This window comes from Erpetoichthys calabaricus, chromosome 8 (genome assembly GCF_900747795.2).
Source record: "Erpetoichthys calabaricus chromosome 8, fErpCal1.3, whole genome shotgun sequence".
Taxonomy (NCBI): Eukaryota; Metazoa; Chordata; class Cladistia; order Polypteriformes; family Polypteridae; genus Erpetoichthys; species Erpetoichthys calabaricus.
The window spans coordinates 10,491,106-10,518,526 of record NC_041401.2 but is presented as its reverse complement, the minus strand read 5'-3'; the positions used below and the strand labels follow the sequence as shown (position 1 = coordinate 10,518,526).

The following is a 27,421-nucleotide window of genomic DNA, read 5'->3' as shown; positions in this document are numbered from 1 at the left end:
ATGAACATGGAGATTTAGAAAATTCTGAAACACACGAATGCAGCACAGCTAAAAAAGCCAGTTTGAAGCCACCTTAAAATTTCAGTGACCCAAGTTTGACTCCTATTATTGCAGTCTTAGGGCTGGTGGAACAAAACCCTGAGTGAATTCCTAAGCAGATTCCAATGGGCCGCTGGATAATACTCACACGTAAATAGGCATCTAGTTCTTCACAAGCTGGTGACATCCCATTGGAAACAGTCATATTTTTTAAGTGGGATGCAGATTTGCTGTGCAAAAACAGCACTCTTTTTATAGCTCCTTTCTGCTTCAGTTTATCCAACAGTAGCTCCACCTTGAAGTCTAATGCCAAAAAACAAAAGAAAGAGAAGCCCACGTGTTCATTTCGTTTATGATTTACCAAACTTTGAGGACTGCCCCATAATTAACATTCAATTCTTGAACTGTTTTTCTCTGTCATTTTGGGGTACAGCTTGGAGGGAGTGAAGTTCAAACAACAACAAACTACATGAAACTGACATCATTATGGCAAAGAAAAGAAGGGGAATAAAAAGGCATGCATTACTTTTGAGGTGGCCCTGGTACTTTGAGAAATAAGAATTTCATTTATTTTATTTTGCCAACATAACTCAAACTTTACAGAAATGAAACAATTATCTTTAACATTGGTATTCTTTCATCTATTTAAAAATCAGACCGTTACAAAAAGACAAAAGAACTTCAGGGGTCTATGAAAATGCACAAGGCTGTCTGTCTCTTGCAGTACTTGCACTGCAGACAGCACACTTACCCAGTTTTGAAGGGGCTCCTCTTCCACTTGCCTTTAAGCAGAATTTGACCTTGAAGCTGCAAGATAAAAAAAAAAAAGAAAAATAATAAAACATCAATATTCCGCGTAATTTTTGGAATGGCCTCATAGTCTGTCCTGGGAAATAGAGTCAAACAATCACTACAGGATGCTGTGCATCTGCATAAAGTGTCCTAAACCCAACATTACATTAAATGACTTCATGTCAGAACGGATATCAAACTTGATGGCTGCCGCTGCTGATCTTGTCGCCTATGAATGTCACATTCAGGTTTGGATCTACCGGGTGTTCTGGGTGCACGCACAGTAATTAGCCACAACTTTAAAGCTACTTAGGCCGGGTTTATACGTCACGCGACGCGATGTGACGCATGCTGCAGCGGACGCTCCTGCTACGGAAGCGTTGTAGTGTTTATACTCACGCGCGTACTTTACATAAATCTGGAGGAATCCGCCAGGTGGCAGTGCGAGATATTATCACAGTGAGAACATGTTCAGCTTCTCTGTGTTGTGAATTACCTAAAACACCCATTAAATTCCAATGACACCTTACCACAATATCTCTGAAAAGGATGTTTATTGATTAAATTCAGGGATGTGCCCATTCCAACAAGCATTGGGCACGAGTGAGAAACAATCCCTGGACAAGGCCACAGCTCATTGCAAGGTGAATACAAGCACACACATACACTAGCGTCATTTTAGCGGCACCAAATCCCCAAATCTGCATATCTTTGGAAGGAAACACTGGAGCACACTGAGGAAACCCAGCAGGAAAACATGTCAGCTCCAGGCAGGGAATATCAGCGACGTGACTCCCTGCAAGACAGCAGCGCTAACGCCCTGCTACTGTGTCACCCCCATGTGTGTAATTATTAACAGTATTCATTATTTAAACGAAATTACCGATTTATCTGTAAAATGTAATATACATACTTTAATGCTTTTCATCATGAAAGTGATATCAAGTATAAATCTAAGGATTCTAAATGTGCAGAGAGTTGGAATATCATACATTTAATGTGCGATCTATAGCTGGCGATTCGCTGCTGTCAGGAGCAGAGGAAGCCCTAGAAAAAAAGACGGCACAGAAGACGGTATGTGAGACTTTTAAAATGTATCGTGTCATTACGATCGGGAATATGCGACGCTTGAATATAAAAGCACCACGAATACATCTGTATGTATTCCATACAGATCGAACCATTTATCAAACATCGAAGCGCGCACACCAATCTCGTAGGATCCGCAAAGCGGCTTTCTGTCACATGTAGATAGTAAACAGAGACTCTGACGTCACATTCCAACTTTTAGCACACTGCGCCCCCCGACTTTTTGCTGGTACTGCAACTCACGCACGCGTCGCTCAGAGGACGCATCAATGAACGCTGAGAATGAGTGGCAGCCATGATGCGGGCGTGTACGCATTCTGAGCGTGAAGTATAAACGAGCCCTTAGAGGTGAAGTGAACAACACTGATTATCTCATTACAATGGCCCCTGACAAGAGGTAGGATATATTATGTTGCAAGTGAATAGTCAGTTCATGAAGATGACATATTAGGCAACATAAGGATCTGACAAGGGGCAAATTATGATGGCTGGACGACTGGTCAGAGCATCTCTAAAATGACAGGGGTAGTGGGGGTGTTCAGGATATGCAGTGGTTAGTACCTACGAAAGGTTGTTCAAGTGAAGTGACGATACTGTGCCCAAGGCTCATTGATGCATGTGGGGAAGTGCAGGCAAACCCATCTGGTCTGATCCCGCAGAAGAGCTACTGAAGCACAAAAACTGCTGAAAAATGTAATGTTGGCCACGAGAGAAAGGGGTCAGAAAACAGCGCACCACAGCTTGCTGTGTTTGGGGTTGCATAGCTACAGGCCTGTCAGAGCACCCATGCTGACCCTTATCCATTTCCAAAAGAACCTGCAATGGGCATATAAGCTTCAAAACTGGACCATGGAGCAGTGGAAGAAGGTGGCCTGTTCTGATGAATCACATTTTCTTTTAAACCATGTGGATGGCTGGGTGTGTGTGCATCATTTACCTGGGGAAATGATGGCAGTAAGATGCTGTACGGAAGGAAGGCAAACTGGCAGAGGCAGTGTGATGCTCTGGGCAATCTGCTGCAGACCACATACACTTCTTCATGGGAACAGTACATTTTCCGATAGCAGTGACTTCTTTCAGCTGGACAATACACCCTGCAAAAATTGGCAGGAGTGGTTTGAAAAATGTGACAAAAAAGTTCAAGGTGTTGACTTGGCCTTCATATTCCCCTGATCTTCATCAGATCGAATATCTGTGGGATGTGCTGGAGAAACTATTCCAATTCATGAAGGTCACACCTTGCATCTTGCAGGACTTAAAGGATCTGCTACTAACATCTTGGGGCCAGATATCACAGGACACCTTCAGAGGTCTTGTGGAGTCCACGCCTCAATGGTGGCATGAGGGAGACCTACACAATATTAGGCAGGGGGTTTTAATGTTGTGGCTTTTCGATGGTACCACTGAGTCAGCAGGTAGACCTCTTCTCTTGCCATTGCTGGTGATCAGGCATGTGATTGCAATGTCATCAGCAAATTTAATGATGGAGTTGGACTTGTTCCATACCTACGGTCATAGTAGGAGACCCTGCACACTACCCTGTGGAGTGCTCATGTCAGGGTGGAGGATGTGATGCTGCCAGGCCATGTGGTGTGGTATCTGTCAGTTAAGAATGCCACAATCCAGCTACAGAATGTGACACAGGGTCCTAAATTGAGGAGTTTGGTGCAGAGCGTCAATTGTACCACAAAAGCTGAATCTTTAATGATTTTTGCTACTAATGAGACATAATTAAAGCACACAAGTGACACGCTGGAAGGTCCCCCCCACTGTTTGCTTTGGCCATTTATTACTTGAGACAATCAAAATGCAAGCACTGATTTTCATGAAGTTTCACAGAGAGAGTAACACAAATGCTCAGTTGGCAAAAAGACAAAATTAGATCATGAAAAATTAGCAGACCTCCAACTCCTGAAACTTGATTTGCAGTTTTATTTTAGACATACATTTTTGGTGAAGACATCCAAGTCATTAATATCTTTTTGGCTTGTAACAGCACTTTAAATATAACACTGTAAAATGTTTATCATGTGTATAAATATTATTGCTGGTCTCTCAGGACAGATGAACTTTAGAACCTAAACACTGGCGCCAAAGAAGTCATAAAGCACTCCTGGCAGCCATTTCTCAAACTGAGGATGGCAAGTATATCCACAGTATCTTGGGTGTTACGGCAAGACCAAGGATTGGAATTAATTTTCTGTTAAATGTGATATTTTCAGTCATAAAAAGAAATAAGGATTCATTACTTAGTGGGAAGCATCATGGCACAGTGATTAGCACTACTGCCCCCACAGGTCCAGCATGCAGGGTCTCAATTCCATATCTGGTCCTTGTCCATGTGGACTCTGCATGTTCTCCCCAGCCTTGTCTTCTGGGTCCTCCAAACACATGCAGGTTCAGTTAATAGGAGATACCTATTTGGCCTTATTATATTGTAAGGTGCTGTTATCTTAAATTTTTATTGCTTTCATATGAGGAGGTCTGTATGCATGTTGTATATGAAATATGGGGTTTTTGGCATTCAGGGTGGTGGTGGGATTACATCAGAGATCGGCTCTGAGCCCTTTCTTATTTGCAATAGTGATGGACAGGCTGACAGACAAGATTAGACAGGAGTCCCTGTGGACTGTGATGTTTGCTGATGACATTGTGATCTGTAGCGAGAGTAGGGAGCAGGTTGAGGAGACCCTGGAGATGTGGAGATCTGCTCTAGAGAGGAGAGGAATGAAGGACAGTAGGACCACCAAGACAGAATACATGTGTGTGAATGAGAGGGAGGTCAGTGGAATGGTGAGGATGCAGGGAGTAGAGTTGGCGAAGTTGGAGGAGTTTAAATACTTGGGATCAACAGTACAGAGTAACGGGGATTGTGGAAGAGAGGTGAAGAAGAGATTGCAGGCAGGGTGGAGTGGGTAGAGAAGAGTGTCAGAAGTGATTTGTGACAGACGGGTATCAGCAAGAGTGACAGGGAAGGTCTACAGGATGGTAGTGACAACAGCTGTGTTATATGGGCAGGAGACGGTGTCACTGACCAGAAAGTAGGGGACAGAACTAGAGGTGGCAGAGTTAAGATGCTAAGATTTGCATTGGGTGTGACGAGGATTGGATTAGAAATGAGGACATTAGAGGGTCAGCTCGAGTTGGACGGTTGGGAAAAAAAAGTCAGAGAGGTGAGATTGTGTTGGTTTAGACATGTGCAGAGGAGAGATGAGGGGTATATTGGGAGAAGGGTGCTAAGGTAGAGCTGTCAGGTAAGAGGAGAAGAGGAAGACCTAAGAGAAGGTTCATGGATGTGGTGAGAGAGGACATGCAGGTAATGGGTGTAGCAGAGCAAGATGACGAGGACAGGAAGATATGGACAAAGATGATCCACTGTGGCAACCCTAACAGGAGCAGCCGAAAGAAGAAGAGGACATTGATTTTCAGATTTATTTCTTGCTTTATTCAATATTTACAAAGTTGAAATTTTGATAACATCTTATAGCAACACCATATTGTTTAGAGTAGAGAGTCGCCATTTTTTATGGAACACATTAATTCACCTTGGAATATACAACATGTGATGTCATTTAGACTGCCAGTATAAAGCCTGCCACATTCTGTTCCAAAAGCCTGCCACAAAACTGTCGTAAAACAATGAGCGCAAAATTGAATGGGCAGTGAAATAACTATCACAAAATTAAATTTGCAGCAAACCAATTCACCCAAAATGAAAATCACAACAAAATAATTACCATAATAAAATTAAGTGCCGCAAAACAAATCACGCAAAACTGAACTGGCAGCGATATGACTAGCACAAAGTTAAACCCGCAGAAAAACAATTCATCCAAAATGAAATTTACGGCAAAAAGATTCATGCAAAATTAAATCTGCAGTTAAATGATTCACATAAAAATTCATCTGCGGCAAAATGAGTTGCACAAAATTGAATCAGTAGCGAAATGTTACACAAAAGGCAGTGAAGCGACTAATTGAATTCACTACAAAATGATTTACATAAAAATTACTTTGCAGCGAAACAATTCACGGAAAATTGAATTGGCAACAAAATAATTTAGGTAAAATTGAATTTTCAGTGAAAGGAGGCACAGAACATCGTGTTTGCAACCAAAAATGAAATTGCCACATGGGGCTTTGCTTCACACAAAAAAAATTGCTAAAGAAATTGTATTTTGCTTCCAGTGAAATCTAAGCCTCCCACACAAGAAGAAATGTGTTTATTCCCTATCTGGACATGTTTTCATGCATCAATACTGTGATTCAGTATTTAAAAAAACTAGAAAAATAATCAGAAAATGGGTTTGCATGGCTTGAGCAGCTGCACACAAGCCTCACATCACTATGCACAATGCCAAGTGTTGGTCGGAATGGTGTAAAGCACACCCACCACTGGACCCTGGAACAGTGGAAATGTGGAGTAATGAATCACACTTCACTATCTTGACAGTCTTCTTAACGAATCTGACAGATCCCAGCAGAACGCTTCCTTTCAGACTGTTAGTTTGAGGAGGACGAATAATGGCAGGGTTGCTGCTCAGCCCCTTGGCTTCAAGGAAGGGTCATCCAACCTCAGTATCTGACATCACAAATGGCACAGATTCCCAAAAGACACTCCAACATCTTGTGGAAAGAGGAGTGGAGGTCGTTTTACAGGGGCTAACTCCACATTCACATCCATGGTTTTGGAATGGGATGTTCAAGAAGCTCAGATGTTTGTGATGGTATCCACAAACATTTGGTCATTTAGTGTACTTAGGAGAAGCTCTACTGTGTATGAAAGATAAGATATGAAAGGCACAATATGACAGACACCGAGATGAAAGATAATAAGACAGAAATAGACAAGATATGTTATGTCTTTGCTAGAGTTCCTCCCCTGAATGGGTTTCAAACCCATGTTTTATGTCATCCTTCTTCATTTTTTTTATTCTTTTGTATGTATTTTTTTTTTTGGTTAATTTGTTATTGATTGTGCTGTCGTGAACATGCACATAGGGGATAGCGTAATGGCTCTGCCACCGTTCCAGGGGTTGGCGCGGTGTTCTAATGCCTGTTCCCTTCCTCCCTCTCCAGACCAGATGACTGACAGCTGTAACATCTCTGACATCACTTCGGTGTCTGTCTATCTGAACTCGGCTTTTCCTGCCAGGAGAACGTATAACAGTAAATCTTCCATTTTGAGATCAGTTCACTGTGGAACTCCCGCCAGAAAAGATATTCTTTACAATTATTGTTTGCTTTTCTATTATATGGGGTCACTGGGTGCTGCACCAGCTCTTTACCGTTGTCCATCTAATCTCTTACATTGTTTCAATGTCATGGTGACGTTCCATGTATTTTGTGGGTGGTCCCGAAAGAGGCAGGGTCAACTGGCCATCACGGTCAGGAACCGCCCTCAGTCTATAAATTCAGAAAGTCTCCCACAGATCCTGGTGGTCCAATGTGAGTTCGCTCTGGATTTGGTGAGTTTGTGCGTCTTTCACTGTGCTTTTGTAAACTTCTGGATTGTTTTCTTCCTTCTGCTATGCGTTTTGACCTTGCAATTGGAATCTGTTTTAGGATTTGTTTGGTTTGGATTGTTGGCACTGGTAACGGGAATAATAATGTGGCGGCGCCTGATTGTAAAACAAAATAATATGGAGGTACTGTGAATAATTAATCATTACATTCTGGAAACATAGAATTGTAAGGAAATCACAAAGAATGGTGCTAGAATACATTATTCGACAAATAGAATTCTCATAGTGAACAATTCATAACACCGCTCTTGCTCTTTGGAAACAGCTTCGAATAAACAAGTATAGCTTTTGCAATGGATGCGGACATATAAAGAAAAGAGTAAAAATACATATTGTTTGTGGTCAAAAGCTTATTGGTGGTGCGTGCTGTATGGAACCAGACTATTAGCATAAGGCATACTAAAGGCCATATTAGCAGAGTAGAGCGAGTGTATAACTTTATGTATATGTTGTTGTAAGAGTGTCAGAAAAATGTCTGAATTCAAGAAGTGTTGCCAGGGAAAAGCAAAATGTAATGTGGGGGGTGTTGTCCCCTTTCAAACTCTATAGATGTCAGTGTGCATTTCAATGGAGTAGGCTTGTGGTAGGCCTACAAAGTTTAACTCTTTGAGGGCTAAATATTTTTTCCAAAAAACTCAGTTTTCTGAAAAGCACACAAACCAATGGTTTCACACATAAATCAAAAGAAAAAGTCTGTTGCATCAGTGGGGCAAAAAAGTATTTAGTCAGCCACCAATTGTGCAAGTTCTCCCACTTAAAAAGATGAGAGAGGCCTGTAATTTTCATCATAGGTATACCTCAACTATGAGGGACAAAATGAGAAAAAAAATCCAGAAAATCACATTGTCTGATTTTTGAAGAACTTATTTGCAAATTATGGTGGAAAATAAGTATTTGGTCAATAACAAAAGTTCATCTCAATACTTTGTTACATACCCTTTGTTGGCAATGACAGCGGTCAAACGTTTTCTGTAAGTCTTCACAAGGATTTCACACACTGTTGCTGGTATTTTGGCCCATTCCTCCATGCAGATCTCCTCTAGAGCAGTGATGTTTTGGGGCTGTCGCTGGGCAACACGGACTTTCAACTCCCTCCAAAGATTTTCTATGGGTTTGAGATCTGCAGACTGGCTAGGCCACTCCAGGACCTTGAAATGCTTCTTATGAAGCCACTCCTTCATTACCCGGGCGGTGTGTTTGGGATCATTGTCATGCTGAAAGACCCAGCCACGTTTCATCTTCAATGCCCTTGCTGATGGAAGGAGGTTTTCACTCAAAATCTGACGATACGTGGCCCCATTCATTCTTTCCTTTACACGGATCAGTCATCCTGGTCCCTTTGCAGCATGATGTTTCCACCCCCATGCTTTACAGTAGGTATGGTGTTCTTTGGATGCAACTCAGCATTCTTTCTCCTCCAAACACGACGAGTAGAGTTTTTACCAAAAAGTTCTATTTTGGTTTCATCTGACCATATGACATTCTCCTAATCCTCTTCTGGATCATCCAAACGCTCTCGAGCAAACTTCAGACGGGCCTGCACATGTACTGGCTTAAGCAGGGGGACACGTCTGGCACTGCAGGATTTGAGTCCCTGGCGGCGTAGTGTGTTACTGATGGTAGCCTTTGTTACTTTGGTCCCAGCTCTCTGCAGGTCATTCACTAGGTCCCCCCGTGTGGTTCTGGGATTTTTGCTCACCGTTCCTGTGATCATTTTGACCCCATGGGGTGAGAACTTGCGTGGAGCCCCAGATCGAGGGAGATTATCTGTGGTCTTGTATGTCTTCCATTTTCTAATAATTGCTCCCACAGTTGATTTCTTCACACCAAGCTGCTTACCTATTGCAGATTCAGTCTTCCCAGCCTGGTGCAGGTCTACAATTTTGTTTCTGGTGTCCTTTGACAGCTCTTTGGTTTTGGCCATAGTGGAGTTTGGAGTGTAACTGTTTGAGGTTGTGGACAGGTGTCTTTTATATTGATAACGAGTTCAAACAGGTGCCATTAATACAGGTAACGAGTGGAGGACAGAGGAGCCTCTTACAGAAGACGTTACAGGTCTGTGAGAGCCAGAAATCTTGCTTGTTTGTAGGTGACCAAATACTTATTTTCCACCATAATTTGCAAATAAATTCTTTAAAAATCAGACAATGTGATTTTCTGGATTTTTTTTTTCTCATTTTGTCTCTCATAGTTGAGGTATACCTATGATGAAAATTACAGGCCTCTCTCATCTTTTTAAGTGGGAGAACTTGCACAATTGGTGGCTGACTAAATACTTTTTTGCCCCACTGTATGTGCCGTAGCTGCTGTTGGTGCATGTTTGCCATCTCTGGTGGCAGTGGTTGCATGGGGGCACCTCAGTGGTCAGCAGGAATACACGGTGGGCCAGCTGCCTGGATGTTTTCACACAGCAGGTGGGTGGCGGTGGAGGTGTGATGCAATATGGTTTGTACCTCTTGTCATCATAAGTGGTGGTCCTCCCAGGCGAATGCTACTGTAGGCACATCAGCTACACAAAAGTGTTCAGCACCATGATCAGCTGGGGACCGATCAGATGATGCTGGTACCTCACTTTCATTTTCGATATCCATCTCTAGATCACTTGCATCAAACTCGGAGTCCAACAAGTCAGGGTCCTATTCAACGAAATTACGTAAAACGTCCATGGAGTATTTTGCTTTGCACATTTGCTTTAGTCTCTCGTCAGATATCGGTGTCATTTTAGAGGATGTTTGCTCTTCGCTACTCATTCACGGGGAGGGAATCGAGGGTAAATCAACAAAGCTATGTAACTTTCCTTCTAGCAGAGAGTCAAACTAAAACATAATGGCGAGTTTTGTTGCAGTTTACAGCTGATTACCGTCCTCTACCCCTGAATTTTGACAAAAGTCGACATTAGCCGTGAAAGAGTTAAACAGACATTAATCCCTGCCTGTGCTGGATCTGAAGAAAGCAGTTCTTCTTCTGCTTCTCCTTACCTCCCTTTTTACTTCTAGCGAAGCAACACCAGATCTCACATACGCAACTTATAGCACCCACACTCAAGCTGTAAAGCGATGTTGCTAAGCATATGTTCCTTGAGCTTCACCGATTTTCCTCTTTCCATTTGACGCCTCACTTTCCATGCCAAATATGATGGTGTCTCCTGTCCAGGACACCACCCCTTCTTCATCCATCTGTCCATGCTATCAGTCAGTAGGGCTGTTTGAGGGGCCTGTCAATCACTTTTGCTCCACCCTTCTTTTGCATAAAGACCCCTCTCACTGCAGCCAAGTCAATGAACGTTAGCATGGCTACAGTTTTTACCCTGAAGTATTGTTATGTTGGGTCAAAAATTTGAGTTGAGAACATAGTCTACAGTCTTGCACTTTTCAAATGAGGGAGCAGAGTTTGATCCAACGGTGTGGATTTGTGTATTCAAGTCCTTCTGATTATGTTTTCAGAAGATACCTATTGGTTTACTTCAGATCATAACAGTGTAATTTCCTGCACAAGATATATCTAAACATGGATTTTTTGGGTCTAGAGGGCCAAAAATAGGGGGGAAACACCAAAACACTCAACGTGTTTAATAATTAGACATCCAGACGAGTAAAACGTTAAATGGTGGGAGTTGGGTGAGTCATACAAAAAAAAAAACTGAAGTGATTTCAAAACAATCGTAAGTAATTCTTATGAATACATAAACATAGACGTAATAGGCACTATATAATCAATTAAGACATCAAAATGAATGTAATAGAAAGAGATACAAATTGCACTGTACATCTAGTAAATATAAATGGCACTATATAACAGTTTGACCTGCTGGTGCCTTTAAATAACTCTGATTCTTTTATCCCCAGTCCATCTCTTCCCAGGTCATGTTAGACTCTTCTTTGTAAGTTAATCCCATATCCAATGATCCTACCCTGTACTTCATGTTATATGAAGGGCGCTATATACAATAAATGTTTAACCAATTGATCTCTGCTTGTGGAGTTCATCTGTACCCTCAGGGGCTCAGCCTGCTCTTTTCCATTTTTGGTGTGAACTGCTCTGTGGCTTAGTGAACACAAGGCACTTCTCTCTAATCATGTCCATTTAAAGTGGCACCCAATTTGTTTCGGTCTTTAAGCTTCGCTGTCGCTTCCAATAACAGATTTTTTTTCCTGTTGAAAGGAAGCAGTCTGGTTGGCACAAATACCTTGGCTGTGAGGTGTAAACACTCGCTTCAGCAGAACACCATGATCATTAGGCTGGCTGCTTATTACAGATCGCCTCTCAGTCTCTCGTTTTTCTGGTCACAATTTAAGGTTCTTTATTTGTAGACACGTCCTCCGGCAAACTTTACAGCAAGTCTTTTGGGTATATTCATCCTTTTTACACGTTCTCCCTCACATCATGTTTATATAATATTTTTATGTGCTTTGCTTCATGTTTCTTTTTGACATTCTGTGGTGTCCGTTTCATTCTATCTTGTTAAATAACTTCAATCCACTCATTAATTTTCTAAAGCCACTTTGTGTTGGTGTTTCTTGGTGTTTCTCTTTCTCTCTGTGACCTGCACATGTTATTCGGTTTGCCAGCTTCATTTTACCTTTCACACTTTTGAAAAATAAACTTAATAAAAGACGTTCCATGTTTCCTGTCCTACTTTAACCCATTTTCATAATTGTATCTCGGCTGTTCATATTGGGTTATGCCAGGACATTTTTACTGGGCGGGGGATGGAATGGCACAGTGGTATAGGGGTAGGGCCAGGGTTTGCACCCCTTGTCCTTGGACTTTGCATATTCTCCCCATGTCTGAGTGGGTTTCCTCTGGGTCCTCCAGTTTCCTCTCACAGTCCAAAGACATATAGGCTGGGTGAACTGGAAATGTTAAATTGGTCCTGGTAGATGGGTGTGTGTCTGCATGTAAAGATAGTGATGGCCTTGCGCCCTATGCATCCTGGAATTGGGTCCCCTTCTGGCTTCAAAGCACCACTCTTTTCTAGTATTCATCTGCCAATCCAGGTTTAACTTGAGACCCCCAAAGCACTATGGGATCAAGACTTAAAAAACAGTTAGATTCAACAATAACCTCATTCATTTGGAACTCAAAACACCCACGTATCCAAAGAGCAACCCTACAAAGACCTCAGGCAGGAGGTGGCATGGCTTTACCTAATTTTCAGTTTTATTACTGGGCAGCAAACATACAAGCCATAAAAACCTGGACACAAATAAATGAACATACACAGGCTTGGGCCGCAATAGAAGTAAAATCCCTAGTACTTCTTTATATTCCCTGCTCTGCTCTCCAATAAATGAAAGTTATCACAAATATACTAATAACCCAATTGTGCTTTACTCACTCAGAATATGGAACCAAATTAGAAAGCATTTTAAGATGGAAAATCTTTTATCAGTGGCACCTCTGCAAGAGAACCACCTCTTTCAACCTTCGGAAGTATATCCAGTTTTTAATACCTGGAAAAGTTTTGGGATTAAAATACTCAGAGATCTTTATATAGACAACATATTTACATCTTTTGAACAATTACGTTCAAAATTCAACCTTCCAGCTACACATTTCTTTTACTATCTTCAAATTAGAAATTTTGTTAAACAGAAATTGCCCGATTTCCCCCACCTTGCACCCTCCACAATGCTGGAAAAAATACTGCTCAATTTTGAGGAAATAAACACTATTTCCGCAATATATAAAATCTTATTAGAGTCCCTACCTTTCAAAGATCCAAGAGGACATTGGGAAGAAGATCTCTTAATCAATATATCAGAAAAGGAGTGGAAGGTAGCAAAGCAGAGAATTCACTCGAGTTCTATATGCGCAAAGCATAGAATTATTCAACTAAAAATTATATATCGAGCCCATCTGTCTCGCTTAAAACTGTCCAAAATGTTTCCAGGGCAGGATCCAACCTGTGAACGCTGCAACCAAGCTCCTGCCTCACTGGGTCACATGTTCTGGGCCTGCACCAAACTAACATCATTTTGGACAAAAATTTTTAAGTGCCTCTCAGACAGCCTTGGGGTCACAATCCCTACTAACCCACTAACAGCTGTGTTCGGTGTTCTTCCAGACGGACTTGAATTGGAGAAGGACAAGCAAACGGTGATTGCATTCACTACACTTTTGGCACGCAGACTTATTTTGTTAAATTGGAAGAATCCTAATTCTCCTCTTATAAGTCAGTGGGAAACCGATGTTTTATATTATTTGAAATTGGAAAAAATAAAATTCTCAGAGGATCTGTACAAAATTTTTTCAAAACATGGCAGGATTTAATCAATATTATTTTAGAATAAGAGAAATAACTATTACCGCATTTAACTCCCTTCTCCATCTCTTATTTACATAGATATTTACTTCTCCCTTTCTTTTGTTTAATGTTGCCTTATTAAAAAGCCTTAAGCAATTTTCCTTTAGCTAAGCTCTCCTTCTCAGGGGTGGGGTTTGATTTGTCTTCAAATTTGTTGGGTTATAAATTGATCTGTTTGTATGGAATGATTACAATGAAAATTAATAAAATAAAAAATATAAAAGACTTAAAAAAGGTAGACAACCCATTAGAGGGACCCTGAGCCTTTAAAAGGCCAGTCTCCAAGATCCCCCCTCTCCGCAACAAAATGTACATAAAACCTGTTACAATTTCACCCTCACTGGACATTATCTACTACTCTAAACCCACATATTCACATTTCAGGTTATTGGGACCCTCATCTGCCTTGATACAGTTTCTCCAGTTCTCTATGAAATTCCAAAGATATGTGTATTAAGATGAATGCCAGCTCTGAAGGTGCCCAGTATGAGTGTGTCCCGTGGCCGACTGGTATCCCATCCAAGGTGGTTTCCTGCTTTGCTCACAATGCTGTTACCAAACTCCATGGTGGGCTCAGAAAATGGATGTGATCCAAAGACTGGGGAACAATATTCCAACTTCTATACATATTAATTGCTCTGCAGTAATAACATGAGGATGTCCTCAGTAGTTTTATTACAGTGATCTTGTCAAAGCTTCTGAAAGCTTTCTTTTTATTCTGTAAGGTATCATTGGGAGCTCACCATTAAGAGGTGATACAAACTGTGAGAGAGTGGCACAGAGGTGGCACTGATGCCAGGGTTCACGCCCCAAGTCATCACTAGACAGACAGACAGACAGACAGACAGACAGACAGACAGACAGACAGACAGACAGACAGACAGACAGACAGACAGATAGATAGATAGATAGATAGATAGATAGATAGATAGATAGATAGATAGATAGATAGATAGATAGATAGATAGATAGATAGATAGATAGATATTATTAATCCCAAGGGGAAATTAATATATAGTCTGAGTGGGCTTACTCTGGGTGCTCTGGTTTCCTACCACAGTCCAAAGATACGTACTTTAGGTGAACTGGTGATGTTACATTGGCCCTACTGTTTGGATGTGTGAGTTTACCCTGTGAAGGTACCCTCTCTATGGTTTATTCCTGCCTTGTGCCCTAAACTCGCTGGGATAGGCTCTAACCCCACCTACAACACTGGTCTGGATTAATTGAGCCAGAAAATGACAAACTGTGGGGACTGGTTATACTTTAAATTCCCTCTAGTGTATGCATGCTTCTCCATGTCTGTGTTGTTTTTTTCCCTGCCAGTCATCTCAAAATGACATTCAGGTTAGTTGACCCCCTGTGAGTGGACCAGTGTCTTATCCAGGGTTGATTCTACCTTAAGTGGGTTTAGTAAAGGATCAATGAATACCTTTTACATTTCGCTCTGAAAGGCTCATATCGTACTTACCATGAAACTGCAGCAGATGTGCCCGGCAGTTTGCACTGTTTGTCATCCGGGTTGACGACCGAAGGTGTGATATCCAAGGTGGCATTCACGTTGATAACGGGTCTAGCCCTGGGAAAGACACAATAAACAGAAGGTGATGTCACAGAAATGTATGACGAAAAATAAATACAGTTAACCAAACCACCACAAGCAGATGATCAGTATGTTTGAATCATGCTGTTGCATCATAAACAGTGGATTCAGGAAGTATTCTATCCCTTTCACATTCTGTACAGTTTACTGTGGTATTGATTTAATTTTAAATGGCTAAATTAGCCATTTTTACCCATCACTCTACACTCAATAACCCATAATGACAAAGTGATAACATGTTCACGTAAAGGTTTGCAAATTGTTTAAAAATCAAAACTGAAATCTCTCATTCCTCAAGTGTACATTCAATCCATTTGCTGTGGCACTCCTAATTGTTCTCAGGTGCACCCGGTTTGCTTTAATTCTCCTTGTGTCGAGAACTTGATTGGAGTCCACCTTTAACAAATTGCATTGATTGGACATTGTTCAATGTATATATGGACCCACAATTCATAATGTCAGGACAACAACAAAGACAGGACGTCCAAGGAACTCTCTCTAGACCTCCACGAGGTCCAAGGAACTCTCTCTAGACCTCCACGAGGTCCAAGGAACTCTCTCTAGACCTCCACGAGGTCCAAGGAACTCTCTCTAGACCTCCACGAGGTCCAAGGAACACTCTCTAGACCTCCACGAGGTCCAAGGAACACTCTCTAGACCTCCACGAGGTCCAAGGAACACTCTCTAGACCTCCACGAGGTCCAAGGAATACTCTCTAGACCTCCACGAGGTCCAAGGAACACTCTCTAGACCTCCATGATCAAATTATGGTAAGGCACAGATCAGGACAAAGGGACTTTAAGAGTTCCCTGGAGCAAAGTGGCCTTGGTAATTGTGACATGGAAGTTTGGAATCAACAGGACTCTTCCTAGTGGTGGCTGTCCAGCCAAACTGAGCAACTGGGTAAGAAGAGACTTAGTCAGGAATGAGATCCTCAGGTCTAATGAAACAAAAATTGAACTCTTTTGTCAGAACTCCAAGCGCTACATATGTCTGCTGAAGGCCAGGCACTGTTCACCACCTGTTCAATACCATCAGCTACGGTGAAGTGTCCTGGTGGTGGCATCATGCTATAGGGGTGCTTCTCAGAGGCAGGCACAAGAAGACTGGTCAGAACTGAGGGAAAGGTGAATGCAGACAAATACTGAGAGGCCCGGCACCAGAGTGCACTCCACCTCAGACTGTGGCAATGGGTCACCTTCAAACATGACGATGACCCAAAGTACACAGCCAAGACAAAGCTGGAGTGGCTTTGGGAAGAGTGAGTATCCTTGTGTCGTCCAGCCAAAGCACAGATTTAAGCCCCATTGAACATGTGTGGAGAAATCTGAAGATGGCAGTTTACAGACGCTTCCCATCCAATCTAATAGAGCCTGAGAGGATCTGCCAGGAAGAATGGGATAAACTGCTCAAATCCAAGTGTCTAAAGATTGTAGAGATTAACCAAGAAGACTTGAAGCTGGAATTGCTGCCAAAAGGGCTTCTACAAAGTCATGAATTACAGGTCTAAATACTTCTACGAATAAGCGACTTCAGTTTTTGATTTTTAATAACCAAACAAGGAATCAAGTGTTTTTAAGGCATGTTCCATTCATGGACACTGCAAGCTGGACCTGCATATTAATGAATCTGGAGTTAAGCCTCTGGGACAATCTGAGCAGGTCCTAATCTTGATGACACCTACAATCCTGTTATTAGCAGCAGCACTCTGTTATCCAAGCCAAAAGTGTTTATGTGTTTGGGTTGTTCTTTTTATTTATATATACATTTTTTTATTTATAACATTTTAACTTCTCCTTGGGGACAATAAAGCATAATCTATCTACCTACCTAAAAACCGCTATCTGTTGTATATTGCAGCTGTCTTTCCTAAAACCAGTCTGTTGCTTACTTAAATGTCCATCTTCCAAGGCCAATCGTTCTTGAAGGACGTTCAAAATAGCTTTGCTTATGTGTGGCATTAATGCTATTGACCCATAATTTGCTCATCTTTTCATGTCACCCTTCTTTGGTAGTACCCCCATAACTGACTTACATCAGTCTTCTGGCAGTTGCTGTCAGTAGCCTATTTCTCTCCCAGGTGATCGGAGGTTGTGTGTGTCAAATGACATCAGAACAATGAATCTACTTAAGACAGAATTACTCTGTGTGAGGAGCCCAAATTTGTGGAAAATTAGAACAATCTAGACAAGAACAGGCCATTCAGCCCAACAAAGCTCGCCAGTCCTGTCCACGTAATTATTCTGAAATAACATCAAGTTCGAGTTTTGTAGGTCCCTAAAGTTTTACTGTCTGCCACACTACTTGGTCACTTATTCCATGTGTCTATGGTTCTCTGTTTAAAGAAAAACTTTCTAATGTTTGTGCAAAATTTACCCAGCTTAACAAGTTTTCAGCTGTGTCTCCGTGTTCATAATGAACTCATTTTAAAATAACAGTCTCAATTCACTGGACTAATTCCCTTCATAATTTTTTAAACACTTCACTCAGATCTCCTATTAATCTTCTTTTGCTTTAACTGTAAAGGCTCAGCTCTTTTAATCTTTCCTCATAACTCATCCCCTGTTGCCCTGAATCAGCCTAGTTGCTCTTCTCTGGATTTTTTCTAGCCCTGCTATGCCTTTTTATTAGCCTTGAGACCAAAACTGCACCCAGAACTCCAGATGAGGCCTCACCAGTGTGTTGTAAAGCTTGAACAGAACCACCTGTGACTTGTACTCCACACATCAAGGCGCTATATAACTTGACATTCTGTTAGCCTTCTTAATGTGTTCTGAACACTAAGTCTGGCAATTGATAATGATGAGTCCACTACAAATCCTAAATCCTCCTCATAAAGTGTACTTTCGATTTTCAGACCTCCTATTATGTAAAACAAACGTGTATAGCTTGCTTTTGGACGACTTTGGGTAAAAGAGTTTTTTATGTATATTTCAGGCAAAAATTTTCTTTTGATTTGCATTTCGGATTTGGAGTTTGGTTATTTCTTTGATTTTTGGTGCTCCTTCTCACATGCTGTAGATGTACATTTCTTCTCTGTATTCACTTTCTTCCTTAAAAATAATGCTCCCCTTTGAACTGGCATAATGATAAGATGCCAGTCTTGTCAAGAAGATCTACAGCCTTCAATGGCATGCAGAGGAGCTCTGTGTTTTGCCAGTATGCACCACATTACTCCACTTGGCACCCACTTCACAAAAATACAGGCTGAAAAGAACAGTATACACCAGCAGAGAATTAAAATGTCATTTTATTATTAATGTAGCTGCTACTCTAAATTCGTACAGTATACTCCTCCACATGTTACCATTATAAAGGAATTCAAAGATCTGTTTGTGTCTTACAGTTCACTAGGATTTAAAGTGTACTGAAAGGTCCTTGGAAGAAAGAAATAAAAAATGGGGGAGGACAACGCTGACGTCTGCCAAGCCCTGCACTGAAATGCACAGTTGATGCCTTTGTGTTACTCACGTTGTACGCCTGGCTATTGGTGGTAATCAGTGACAGAAGGCAACTCAGTTATTTGTAAAAAATAAATGAAAATGTGGACTCACCGGTAGAGCACAGCTTTATCAGCACCAAAAACTCCAACAATCAGATCTGCAGAAAAAGACAAAAGGTCAAGTTTTAAAAGCACATCCTCCACATTACATTGTTTTGGGATTACAGTCTGTGAACAAATCACCACAGCTTTGACTACCTCTACAGCAACAGCAGCCAACATCTTGGATTGGCAGCATCTCATTCTCCAGGCTTACCCTGTGGCACTCCACAGGGTAGTGTGCTGAGCCCCCTGCTATGACCATGTGTCCCGATTCAGCTCCAACCTCATTATTAAATCTGCTGATGACACCATAATTAAATGACCTGATCACCAACAATGGCAAGATGGTTTACAGAGAAGAGGTCTAACCTGCAGACTCTGTGGCACCAAGACAACAATCTCACCCTTAATGTCAGCAAAACCAAGGAGCTGGATAGAGACAAAGCAGAAGACACATCACACGGCCATCGACATCAGAGCGGATGACATCTAAAGGGTAAACATCCTTAAATTTCTTGGAAGGACAATCGCTAATGAACTGAAGTAGACAACACACTTCATCTCTTGTCAAGAAAGTTCACCAGCACCTCTACTTGCTCAGACAGAGAGTGGCCTGCATTTCTCCATCTGTGCTCATCAACTTCTACAGGTGGAGTTCATCATGTCCTGGTAGGGCACATGCTAAGTCAGGGTCACGGGGTATTAAAGGAGATGGTAAAGGTGGCACAGGTGGTCTCCTGTCTGAATGACTATCGCCCGATTGCACTGACATCGGTCATTATGAAGTGCTTCGAGCAACTGGTCAAAGGTTACATCTGCTCTTCCCTCCCCGACACGCTGGATCCTCTCCAATTTGCTTACAGAGCAAACAGATCGACAGAGGATGCCATTGCGCTAACAATAAACACTGCCCTCACCCACCTGGAAAGAGGAAATACATATGTAAGAATGCTGTTCATAGATTACAACTCGGCATTCAACACCATCATCCCCTCAAAAGTCGTCTTGAAGCTGGACGACCTTGGGTTGGGAACAACCATCTGCAGATGGATTTTCTCTTTCCTCACAAACAGGCCCCAGGTGGTGAGAGTCGGCAAACACACGTCCTCATCACTCATTTTAAACACAGGAGCGCCGCAGAGCTGTGTGCTTAGCCCCCTCTTGTATTCCTTGTTCACCCACGACTGTGTTGCAAAACACGGCACAAACACCATCATCACGTTTGCAGACGACACAACCATCATAGGCCTTATCACTGACAACGATGAGAGGGCCTACAGAGAGGAGGTGCTGGCATTGAGTAATTGGTGCCTGGATAACAACTTGTCTCTTAACGTCAGCAAAACCAAGGAGATGATCGTGGACTATCGAAAACAACAAGGCAGAGAACACCCGGCCATCTACATCAGCGGCGTAGAAGTTGAAAGGGTTAACAGCTTCAAGTTCCTCGGAGTAAACATCACCGAGGATCTCACGTGGACCCTTCACATAGACAGTGTGGTCAAGAAAGCTCACCAGCGGCTCTACTTCCTGAGGAGGCTGAGGAAGTTTGGCATGAATGCCAACATCACCTCAAACTTTTGCAGGAGTGTGGTCGAGAGTCTGCTGACAGGCTACATTACCGTCTGGTATGGGAGCTGCTCTGCCAGCAGCCGCAAATCACTACAGAGAGTGGTGAAGGCAGCAGAGCACATCACGGGCAAGAGTCTCCCTGCCATTGAAGACATTTATCTCCATCGGTGCTTGCATAAGACAAGCAGCATCATAAAGGACCACAGCCATCCAGCACGCCAGCTGTTCTCCTTGTTACCGTCTGGCAGACGATACAGGAGTCTGGCTGCTCGGACTACAAGACTTAAGAACAGCTTTTACCACCAGGCCATTCGACTCCTCAACAGCAACACCTGAACACTTACATACACTTACATTACACCTACATTGCATTACATCAACATTGCACTACTCACACACAAACTCTGAATACTGACTGGAACATGCATCTGCACTTATAAAACATTATCTGTGGAATAACTGTCATTTGTACTTGCTGCTCATTCAACTCATATTGCTCTATAACTTCTTTTAAAACGTACACATTTTATTTTATATAGCTTGTCTATTTAAAGTATCTATCTATCTATCTATTTTTAACTTGTAATTATTTTTTTTAGCTTTATTGGATCTAGGCTGAGTGACTTGTTTTTCTCATCATACACATTTCATTGTATGTTGACCCTGTGTTAACCTATATATGACAAATAAACTTAAACCTAAACCTACTCTGTACATATGCAGCACTCGTTAAGGTAGAAAGGCAAACGCGATTATTAAAGAGTTAAGCCATCCTCCCACAGTTTTTCAGACTCCTCCATTCCGACCATTGGCACTTACATGAGTAGAGTTTGAGATAGATTCTACTCGCAAGGTGCAAGATTAATGAACAGTTCATCAAAATAAGAAATGCTGCATATGTTATTATGCATGTATCTGTCCATACACATACATATACTGTACATATATATATATATATATATATATATATATATATATATATCAAATAAACACACACACACAGGGGTGTATCTACCATCAGGTGGGTGCCCAGGAGGCCATGACGGCTAGGGCACTTTCACCAATATATCACTCTCATCTGATGAAACGATTGAATAACCATGAGACACAAGGACCAAGGAGAAAAACAAAACCCACTGGCAACCCCATATTGAAATCAAGAGTAAGGAATGACATGCTGCTTTAAATGAGCAAGTGTCTCTGTGCATCACTGTTAAAAGTACGATCCACTCTCTGTTAAGGAGCCAAGTCACCTAGGGGACTGTGGGATTCTTAATCAGGCATTGTGTGTGTGTATATAAAATACACACACATACAGAGAGAGATATTTTATTATATATATATATATATATATATATATATATATTATCTAAATATCTCTTACTCTTTCTCTCTCTGTTGTGCTAGTCATTTCTGTAAAGCAGGATTAGTGAAATTGTAGTAGAACTTATAGCATGGCAAAAACCAATATATTTTATTTTATATATATATATATATATATATATATATATATATATATATATATATATATATATATATATATATATATATATAGCCAACCACAAGCGTTACCTGGTAGGTAACCACCCATACAATCAGATTGTGACACAGACTACGAATGCCGTGAATGTAATTACCCCGATCTACATGCTGTCAAATAAACGAACCACACGCCGTGGCGCAACATTAGGGGCATCGCCTCTGGCGCTGACGTCCGAGGTTCGATTCCCGAGAGGGAGTGCAGTGGAGTGTGTACACCTGATGAGCCCAGAATGAGGGCGAAACACGTGTCGTGTACTCTTTGCATTTATTTGACAGTAAACTATTTCAACCATTCTATGATCTGCTCCTCACAAACTGAGGGCACTGTGGCGGATGTTAGCAGATTGCTGGCCAACCACAAGCGTTACCTGGTAGGTAACCACCCATACAATCAGATTGTGACACAGACTACGAATGCCGTGAATATTATATATAAAACACATACACACAAAAAAAACTAAGATTCAGATTTGCTTAAGAAACAAAATGTCAGCGGCTACACATACCTGGGTACCCATTCAGATCGATATCCGTGCCACCATTCAAAGAGTATCCAAAGCTAGGTGGCATGGTGGAGGATGCCCACTTGCCTTCTAAGATCTGGGATGGTGTCAAGCTCAGCCCTGAAACTCTTCCGTTGTAAATGTACACAAGGCCGTTATTTTTGGAGCCTCCATAAGGGGCAGCGACAGCCACATCTGGAAGAGTAGCAAAAATTGAAAATTAAAAAAAAAAAAAAAAAAAAAAAAACCACAACATTCCTGAAATACCAGACTCTGCTGATGGACCAAATGAAAAAAGTTCAGGTCATGATTTTGTATTCTTTGTAGATTTTCTCTTGGTCTGCTTTGTGCTTTTTAACAATTTTTGTACTATCCGATAGAGGTTTTGAAGTGTAAGGAATCAATTTCTGTTGTAATTTCTTTAACTTTTTAATTTACACGAAAACAACCTCACACACCTTGACACTTCCTAATTTATCTATGAAATGCCACAAGGGCCTACTATCCATCCTAATCCATTGAAGCCAACAATTATAGCTGTTGAGACTTCAAACTAGAGACGAAGTCTCAATCAAGTAGTTCCTTCAAAATTTACAGGGGCATCTCAATAAATTAGAATATATCATAGAAAAGTGAATGTATTTCAGTAATGCAATTCAAAAAATCCAACTCATATATTATATAGATTCATTACACACAGAATGATATATTTCAAGTGTTTACTTCTTTTCATTTTGCTGTTTATGGCCTACAGGTAATGAAAACTCAAAATTCAGTATCTCAGAAAGTTAGAATATTACTTAAGACCAATAAAAAAAATATTTTTAATACAGAAACGTTGGCCTACTGAAAAGTCTGTCCGTATACGCGCTCAATACTTGATCGGGGCTCCTTGGACATGAACTTCTGCATCAATGTGGCATGGCATGGAGGCGATCAGCCTGTGGCACTGCTAAGGTGTTGTGGAAGCCCAGGCTGCTTTGATCGCTGTGTTCAGCTCGTCTGCATTGTTGTTCTGGTGTCTCTCATCTTCCCCTTGACAATAGCCCATCTCTATGGGGTTTAGGTCAGGCGAGTTTGCTGGCCAATCAAGCACAGTGATACCATGGTCATTAAATCAGGTATTGGTACTTTTGGCAGTGTGGGCAGGTGCCAAGTCCTGCTGGAAAATGAAATCAGCATCTCCATAAAGCTGGTCAGCAGAGGGAAGCATAAAGTGCTCTGAAATTTCCTGGTAGACAGATGCGCTGACTTTGGACTTGATAAAACACGAAGGACCAACACCAGCAGATGACATGTCAGATTCACTTTCAGATGAAAGTCAATTTTGCATTTCATTTGGAAATCAAGGTCCCAGAGTCTGGAGGAAGAGTGGAGAGGCACAGAATCCAAGTTGCTTGAGGTCCAGTGTAAAGTTTCCACAGTCAGTGATGATTTAAGGAGCCATGTCATCTGCTGGTGTTGGTCCACTGTGTTTTATCAAGTCCAAAGTCATCCATATTTATTGAAATGCACCTGTATATATTTAAGAAATAAGCTCACCAGACAAAAAAAAAATTAAACAGCCCTGGATAAATCTCATGTAATAACACACAACTCCTCAGCGAGATCAAACAGAAGCTACAATTCTGTCTGGCATGGATGCCACCAGTTTGCAGAAGCAGGAAAAATCCATTTTCATCCGCTCTTCCAGCACCAAATCCCACCGTTTGGAGAGATTGGTCTGCTGACTCCACCAGCGTTTCACTCTTTGCTCCAAATAATCCCACAGATTTTCAAAAAGATTTAAACTTTGGGGATTTTATGGGCTAGTTGAGATGCAGGAATGCTTCAGAATATTCTTTTGTGTTCACTCTGGAGAAAAAGTAACACATGGTCGTGTAGAAGCCCGGTGTGGCTCTTCTAGTTCAAGTTCATCATCACCTCAACCAAAGGACCCATTTCCTTGTAATTGAAACGCCCCAGTAACATCAGAGAACCACTTCCTGTTTGAACAGTAACTTTGATGCAGTCCTCACGGCAGGCTTCATGCGGTTTACCACGTACCTGTCGCCTCGCATCATTTGAGTACAAGCAGGGATGTGACCCATCCAACCAGGTAACACAGTGAAGGCATCAACAGTCCAGTGTTTGTGGCTCCATGCCCTCTAACCGTGCAGCTTTGTGAACAGCTGTTACCAAGGACATCATCTGTAGTACTCTGCACCAGATGTCCATGGCATGAATTTTCCTTCTGAGCGTTCCTTTGAAAATTACTTGTTTTTCGCCTGCGTTGACTGTATGCAGCAATTCTTGCCTTGTTGTCACAATGCGTGACACATGGCTATGGTCCTATCTTTCAAATGAAGTTCTGACGATGATTAGCAGTTGACTGGGATGTCTGCCACTGCTGGAAGACCTGCTGGACACACCTGCAAAGTTGGCAACTTTCTGTGCACTATGCCCCTTTGGCAAGGTTGAATACTGTTTGCCAATCATTCAGGTGTGTCTGTGAATGGTTTTTCATGGAGAAAACCAAACACATGTGGCACGCCACTACTCCTCATCACTCTATGAATGCCATTGCACACAAAAAAGTTGGAATAAGGAATAAGTAACCCAGTAGCAGGGTGGACATTAGGGACATTCAAATCTTAAATTGATGTTATTTTGGGCATTTGAGGTGAGTAGGATAGGTGAGCTTGTTGGGCTGAATGACATGTTCTCTTCACAATTGTTTTAATGTTCAAATCAAGTCTAAACCTGAGTGAAAAAACAGAAACATCTGGACTATCACTACACTTTCAATTTTAATTGAAGTGGATTTTTAAACCATGATAAAAACACTTTGAAATTTACCGTTATAGCCGTCAAGGTCAAGATCTCCCAGTGGTGCTATAGAGCTTCCAAATCTTGCATAAATTTCTGTGCCAGTCAATTTGTTTGCCTTTTGGAAGGAGGTCGGACCCTCCCGAAGATAAACATACACCTGTCCAACTTCTCGGAGTTTGCCATCAGATCCACGGTCCATAAAAAGTGGTGCCCCACTCAAGAGATCTACAAGACTGAAGAGAAGACATTCTTCAGTGGACATTAAAAATGATGTCTGAAAGGCATGGTTGAACATGCAGAGTTTCTCCTACAGCAATAATGGAACCTAGAAGAAATATCAAGGTTAATGGTGCCTTGATATTTTTTCTCCTAAAGGTGAACTGCACTTAGGCTGTTCCCTCATCTAGGACCAATTTGCCCTAGGTGACGCTACCGTGGCGACTTCGCCGGACAACAAACTGTAGACCCTAGGATCATCTAACAAAACCTTCCACCACGATAAGGTGGGAAAGGGAAAATGTAGAATGCCCTTTTCAGGCTGAGGATGAAGAAGAAAGTGGGAGAGTGTCAGCAGTCATGCAAACATTGTGCTGGTTGGTTGAGGTAAAGAGCGAGTTCAGCCAAAAAGGCAAGGCTCTCAATTTACTGGTCGATCTATGTCCCTGTCCTCACCTATGGTCAAGAGCTGTGGGTAGTGACTGAAAGAAGTAGATCACACATATAAAGGACAGAAATCAGCTTCCTTTGGAGGGTGTCTGCGCTCAGTCTTAGAGATTGGGTGAGAAGCGCAGAGATTCAGGAGGAGTTCAAAATAAGAGACAATGCTTCTCTGCACTTAAAGAAGGCAGTTGATGTGGTTCAGGAAACGGATTAGGATGCCTCCCTGGAGACGTATTTGGAGCATGTCCATCTGAAAGAAAGTCTCAGAGCAAGACTCAGGACATGCTGGACAGATTAAATCGCTCAGCTGGCCTGAAAATGCCTCAGTATCCCCTTAGGCAGATTGAAGATGGAGATGGGGAAAAGGGCTGTTTAGCTATCTTTGCTCAGACTTTTGCCCCGTGACCCGGACCTGGAAAATTGAAAGAAAATGGACCGATGGATGAATGCAAAACCTCATAATAAACAAGAATAGTTGCATTAAGTGTTTGATGATCTAACACGTCATCAGACCAGGCCACCTTGTTCCATTGCTCCTTGTCCCAGTTCTAATGCTCAAATTCCCCTTAGGCAAGTTAGAGGAGGTGATGGGAAAAAAGATTGTTTAGGCATCTTTGTTTAGACTGCTGCCCAGACAATCCGGACAAGTGCCAAAAAAATGGACAGATGGATGGATAAAAATGGAGTAAAAAAGAATAGTTGCACTAAATATTTAAAATATTAAAATGCGTGTTTCAATTTAAATGTTTAAAGTTTAAGTATCCCCGATTGTCACAGAAATTTGTCACACTCTGATACAAATCCATGGAGGGCTTGATCTCTACTAAAGGATCAAAAATCAAAAACAACATTTGTAATTACTGACCTTAAAACAGTCTAACATGATACCCCACATGCTTACAAGCATGTTTGAAATTTGTCATTTCTAACCTTCTGTGAGTGTCTCTTAAAGGACTAGGACCACCGGAGACAAATCAAATATCAAAAATAGGATTATATTCATGATCAGCTATCTATAAATTGCATAAAACACTCCACATGCACATATTAACAATCCCAATTTTTTGTGAAAAGAAGTCATTTTGACTCTTGCAACCCATTTGGGATGAACCTCTGGGATCTCTCGATATATCCTGTACAAAGTCCAAGTCCTTCTTATGATTTTTGCTGAAGACACCAATTGGTTTTTACTCTATAACATAATGATGTCATTTCTAGCAAAAAATGGTCCAAAAATGGTCTAAGAATTAGGTTTTTTTTATTTAGAGGGTTAAAATTAGGGGGGAACCCCAAAAAGCTCAATATCTTGTAAGACTAGACATCAAGATGAGTTGAATGGAATACCAAATGTGACAGGTGAACTTCAAACAACTTTTTCATCTACGCAGGTTCTGCAGGACCGACTTAATACAGAAATACAAAAAAAGCAATTTA

General features: G+C 41.5%; 1 protein-coding gene across 1 annotated transcript in view; it reads right to left on the bottom strand.

The window, feature by feature from the left end:
* itgav (integrin, alpha V) overlaps positions 1-27,421 on the bottom strand; it is a 210,282-nt gene that overhangs the window by 50,449 nt on the left and 132,412 nt on the right. The window contains exons 12-17 of the mRNA XM_028806227.2: positions 25,355-25,560; positions 22,520-22,711; positions 18,910-18,955; positions 15,224-15,331; positions 791-846; positions 188-342 (exon numbers count right to left, since the gene is read on the bottom strand). Of these exons, the coding sequence (XP_028662060.2) occupies positions 188-342; positions 791-846; positions 15,224-15,331; positions 18,910-18,955; positions 22,520-22,711; positions 25,355-25,560 (763 nt within the window). The remainder of the gene's footprint in view (positions 1-187; positions 343-790; positions 847-15,223; positions 15,332-18,909; positions 18,956-22,519; positions 22,712-25,354; positions 25,561-27,421) is intronic.